We start from the raw sequence: 5445 nt of genomic DNA, 5'->3' as shown, positions 1-5445 counted from the left end.
ATTCTGTGAGGTTCTCTGACGTTACCATGATCAACCCCGTTTCCTTGTTGTTTTTCCTACTTGGCAATCAATTAATATTACTAAGTTGATAATTGTCTTTATCATGTTAATTACACTGACATCTAAGAATAGCATCATTTCCTTTTTCTAGTGTTACGATTCACTGAATCTTCTTAAACTATGTGAAAACATTTTCATGTTTCTTCCTCCTAATATGTCTTCCAAGTTGGAAATATCATGTGATATTCCATTATTCAGGTTTTAAACGTGTCATTTTTTTCCTTCTTTGTGTATGACTCCATGACAATCCTTTGAGAGTGGCTATCACCATGCCAAATCTCTTTTTATGTCAAAGTGGGGAAAATGCATACTACTGACAGGTGGAATGTTGATAAGGAAGTAGGAGGAAAGACTCATCATTGGGTTCTGTGTACAATGTGGGGAGACTGTGATTTGGATTGAGGCTTGTTGACAGTGTGCTTTTGTACAATGAGGGGAGACTGGATGTGTTTCCTGGATGATTAGAGAATCAGGGGTTACAAAGGATGGTCCAATCTCACTGTGATGCCAACCCCAAGAGTTAGCTATTAGTTTTTCCTTTAGGGTGGTAAGAACCATGTACACAGATGAACTTATACCCCCAGGAATCTTCTCCACACAGTATATGCTAAAGGTGAGTGTGTTGGACCTGTCTTTTGATAAGCTGACAGATCAATGGATTTTGTACTATATAGAAGTTTTTATTCCAAGCATCTCTTTCTGGTACTGTTTCAGTAATTTTAATTAATTCATATCCAAAACGAGCATTATGTACTTAAGTCCTCTGTGCTCTCAGTGGAAAATGAGATAATGTAGATGGCTACTATGTGTGAGTGCTGGCCACGTGCCCGATACTCTGCTGAATGATCTCTAGTCGCTGTCTTGATTGTCTTCTGATGGAAGCCATGAGGTCCTTGCTGTGCTCCAACAGCTCACATGGAAGTTAATTATGGTTGTTAAATCCTATAACAGTCTACGACGTGTCGACAGTACTTACTCCACACCTTTCATTGTGCTGTTGTAAGTCCTTAGAGAATCCTTTCACTCACATCTACTCTGCAACGTATTTTTCGTTTAAGTTCCAGCTCAGAAGCCTCCTCCTTTCCTATGGTTTTCCCTGGCATACTTCAAAAACAGACAAACAAACTTCATCTTCTCCTCCTTTCTGCCTGATATCAATCACATCTGGAACACTCCGACCTTCACATCCGACTACAACCTGTCTCGTTCCAACTGTAAACCCCTGAGATGAACACTTGAACGCTGTCAGTTTTTCTTTTTATGTCTAGGAATCAACTTTTGAATTTAGATTTTGTTTTGTGGTTATGCAAAGTACTTATGGTTCCAAGAGAAGTTCTACAAAGTCAGATTCCTACTCAAGGAAGTCATGTTCCTATTCCTGTTCCTTTCATGCGTTTCCTTGCTCCCTCATGCAGCCTTCTTCTTGTACTTTAGTGTTTTCCTCCTCATTGCTATTTTAAATATAATTTTTTTGCATATTTGTGTCTATGTTTCTTAAATAGTTGTCTACCATACACACTTGGCTCCAACTTCCTTGTTCTCGCTCAACAAGTTATCCCAGAGATTCCTTCACCATAGTGTGTTTGATATTCTTGATTCCATCCTCAGCCACAAAGTAGTCCATCTGTGGACAGAATGTAATTTCTTTAGCGTATTACATGTATTAGTGTGGGCAATTGATCAATATGCTTGACTTGAGTTATCTAGTGTTTATTGTATACAATAGAGAGAGTGATATCTATAACATAATGTATAGTTATGGATGTAATATCATGAATAGTGATATATACATATGGTGAATTATGTATTTTATATTATGTATATTTTAAATATATACATCTCTATTTCTATGTCTTCATCTAATCTTTTACTATTTGTTAAATTTTCTTTCTTTCTCACTCTCTTAATGTGTCTCCCTATTTAAGAAGGCTTGTATTTTGTACTAATTGTTACCATTGTATAAATATGTTTGTATAATACCCTAGGAGCCCAAATGTTTGGCTACTCAGTTATTTCTCTACTTTCAAAAATACTAAAATTACCTAATTATTTCTTCATCCAGCACTGCCTTAGAATCAAACTTGGAACTCTTAGTCAATCCCCATTGGCAACTGGCAAAATTTTTCTACCTTACATAATCTGTCTCTTTTCCCTCCATTTTTTGGTAATTTTACTATGTCTACATATAAATGGAATTGCCTTTATTTAAATTTAATTGTGTAATTATTGGCAGCTAGTATATAAAATACAATTAGTTTATGTACACTGACCTTATGTCTTGTGCAACTTCACTTCTTAGTGTCAGGAATTTCTGGTAGTGGGGAAGCCCAACTATAGTTTAGTTCTCCCCCCAAGTAAATAACTGATGATGTATCTCCATTCTACTCCTTATCACTGAGCCTGCCCCTCTAGCTGCCTCTCCAAACTAGGCAGCTTTAGTGGGACACTGGGGTTAAAGGGTAAAACTGTCATCATTAGTAAAACTGTCCTTTTGATTACTGTGTCCCCATTTGTATCACAGCTACCTGTCTCTGAACGGGGTTCCTAAAGCTAATCTTATTCATATAAAAAGCACAGAGAAAAATACTGTGCACAAGCCAGGGGGACAAATGTATAGAAAAATATTTGAGACATCAAAGGGTGATTTTTCTAGAGAAACGCCATAGAGAATCAGCTCCATTACTGCCCAGCGTCCTTGTGTGTTGTTTCCCCCAGTCACCCTTGTGCCTTTTGCAGTGTTTCCCACATAATAAGTGCTCAAAAAATACTTTTTAAATGCGTGAACGAAATGATTGGCATCTGGAAAGATCAATGAAAGCAGACTCAACTTTTCAGTGACAAGGCATTGGCTCACATTTCCCCATAGAAACAATTGACAGGAGCACAGTTCTACTCACAGATGTGGTCAGGCTGTCTGCAGTTTGCTAACTTCCACCAAACTTTGCCTTATCAGGACCTGCTTCACTCATCTAGGTCACCTGTGTGTCCTTTGAGTATATATGTTTTTGAAACTTTCCTATCAGAAGGGGCAGCAGTGGGCTCACTTGGTTTGCAAGTCTGAATATAAACTTGCAGACTGTGATTAACAGCACATTGCCACCTATGGTAGCTGCCGTGATGCATGAACCATACACTGGGTTCTTTTTCCTTTTATGTACATGGAGTCCACCAAATTTCTACTTTTCCCTTTTTTGTTCTTCTCTTAGGTCACATAGGTAGTGTTGGATGGTCTGCCCATGGAATTGGGAGGCACCTAGGAAAGAATCAGGCAGTGAATAATGAAATCTTGCATTGAGAAGTGACAAGACCATGTTGTGTGTCCTGCAGGTGTAGGTCACATACACTTGTCTAGGACCTGAAGACAAAATCTTAAAGGAATGCAAATCACACTGAATTTCTTTAATGCAGGGAAAGATGACTTTATTTTAGCACAGAAATAGACTAGGTTACAGAAAAGTCCTATAAAAAGGAAGTTAGCAGGATGATTTACGATGGTCAGGTGGGAGGGTAAAATCTGTTACTATAGAAGTGCTCCCGGCCATACCCATCTTCTTCAGTAGCATGGCCGGCTTCCTCACTGGCAACACACAAAGCCCAATTCATATGGCAACATCAACCCCATTCCATGTGTCCTAAGAGTCAGCACAGTAGGTGGGTCTATATCTGTGGAGTCGGAGGGTAACAGAGACGATGGCCACAGGGCATTAGCAGCAAGAGGAGGCACAGCACATGGGGCGGGGGCAGGTGGAGATGACACAGGTGGGGCGATAGCAAGTGGTGTGGCAGGAGACCTGGCCACAGACTGGGTGCAGAAGCAGCAGGGGCAGCAGCAGCAGCTGGAGATGCAGCAAGAGGGTGGCAGCAGCTGGAACCAGAGTTGCTGGAGCATCAGCAAGCTTGGGGCTGGCAGCTGGAGATGCAACATCTGGGGCGGCAGCAGCTGGACTCACAGCACCTGGGGCGGCAGCAGATGGGCTGGCAGCTGGAGATGCAACATCTGGGGCGGCAGCAGCTGGACTCACAGCACCTGGGGCGGCAGCAGATGGGCTGGCAGCACACAGACTGGCAGCACTGGGGTCTGCAGCAGCTGGACTCACAGCACCTGGGGCGGCAGCAGGTGGGCTGGCAGCACACAGACTGGCAGCACTGGGGTCTGCAGCAGCTGGACTCACAGCACCTGGGGCGGCAGCAGGTGGGCTGGCAGCACACAGACTGGCAGCACTGGGGGCGGCAGCAGCTGGACTCAAAGCACCTTGGGCGGTAGCAGGTGGTCCTGCAGCAGGTGGTCTGGCAGCAGCTGGGGCGGCAGCAGGTGGGCTGGCAGCACTCAGACTGGCAGCAGCTGGACTCACAGCACCTGGGGCGGCAGCAGGTGGGCTGGCAGCACACAGACTGGCAGCACTGGGGGCGGCAGCAGCTGGACTCAAAGCACCTTGGGCGGTAGCAGGTGGTCCTGCAGCAGGTGGTCTGGCAGCAGCTGGGGCGGCAGCAGGTGGGCTGGCAGCACTCAGACTGGCAGCAGCTGGACTCACAGCACCTGGGGCGGCAGCAGATGGGCTCGCAGCACACAGACTGGCAGCACTGGGGGCGGCAGCAGCTGGACTCAAAGCACCTTGGGCGGTAGCTGGTGGTCCTGCAGCAGGTGGTCTGGCAGCAGCTGGGGCGGCAGCAGGTCTCCTGGCAGAGGCCTTGGCCACAGCCCTCCTCAGAACAGACAGAGCCACAGCAGGAGCTGACCATGGTGTTAATGCAAGGATTGGGGTTCCACGAGAGGGTTTCCACAGGGGTGGTTTCTTGAGTCTGAATGTCTCCTTACACCTGTCCCCTTTTATTCTGTGAGGTTCTCTGACGTTACCATGATCAACCCCGTTTCCTTGTTGTTTTTCCTACTTGGCAATCAATTAATATTACTAAGTTGATAATTGTCTTTATCATGTTAATTACACCGACATCTAAGAATAGCATCATTTCCTTTTTCTAGTGTTACGATTCACTGAATCTTCTTAAACTATGTGAAAACATTTTCATGTTTCTTCCTCCTAATATGTCTTCCAAGTTGGAAATATCATGTGATATTCCATTATTCAGGTTTTAAACGTGTCATTTTTTTCCTTCTTTGTGTATGACTCCATGACAATCCTTTGAGAGTGGCTATCACCATGCCAAATCTCTTTTTATGTCAAAGTGGGGAAAATGCATACTACTGACAGGTGGAATGTTGATAAGGAAGTAGGAGGAAAGACTCATCATTGGGTTCTGTGTACAATGTGGGGAGACTGTGATTTGGATTGAGGCTTGTTGACAGTGTGCTTTTGTACAATGAGGGGAGACTGGATGTGTTTCCTGGATGATTAGAGAATCAGGGGTTACAAAGGATGGTCCAAT

General features: G+C 44.0%; 1 protein-coding gene across 5 annotated transcripts; it reads right to left on the bottom strand.

Moving 5' to 3' along the window:
- Positions 1 to 3454: 3454 nt before the first annotated feature.
- On the bottom strand, positions 3455 to 4909 carry LOC140686087 (uncharacterized). Of its 5 annotated transcripts, none has more exons than XM_072938723.1 (2): positions 4008 to 4909; positions 3455 to 3871 (listed from the first exon to the last, which is right to left on the bottom strand). In XM_072938723.1, the coding sequence occupies exons 1-2, from the start codon at positions 4798 to 4800 to the stop codon at positions 3765 to 3767; spliced, it is 900 nt and encodes a 299-aa protein (XP_072794824.1). In that variant the 5' UTR covers positions 4801 to 4909; the 3' UTR covers positions 3455 to 3764. The 5 variants fall into 5 exon arrangements, with proteins under 5 accessions (XP_072794824.1, XP_072794822.1, XP_072794820.1 ...); XM_072938721.1 differs by having other exon boundaries at positions 3808 to 4015; positions 4163 to 4906; XM_072938719.1 differs by having other exon boundaries at positions 3808 to 4015; positions 4088 to 4904.
- Between the last annotated feature and the right edge of the window lie 536 nt (positions 4910 to 5445).

Source organism: Vicugna pacos, chromosome 16 (assembly GCF_048564905.1).
Source record: "Vicugna pacos chromosome 16, VicPac4, whole genome shotgun sequence".
NCBI classification, from domain to species: domain Eukaryota; kingdom Metazoa; phylum Chordata; class Mammalia; order Artiodactyla; family Camelidae; genus Vicugna; species Vicugna pacos.
This window is presented reverse-complemented; position numbering and strand designations above follow the sequence as displayed.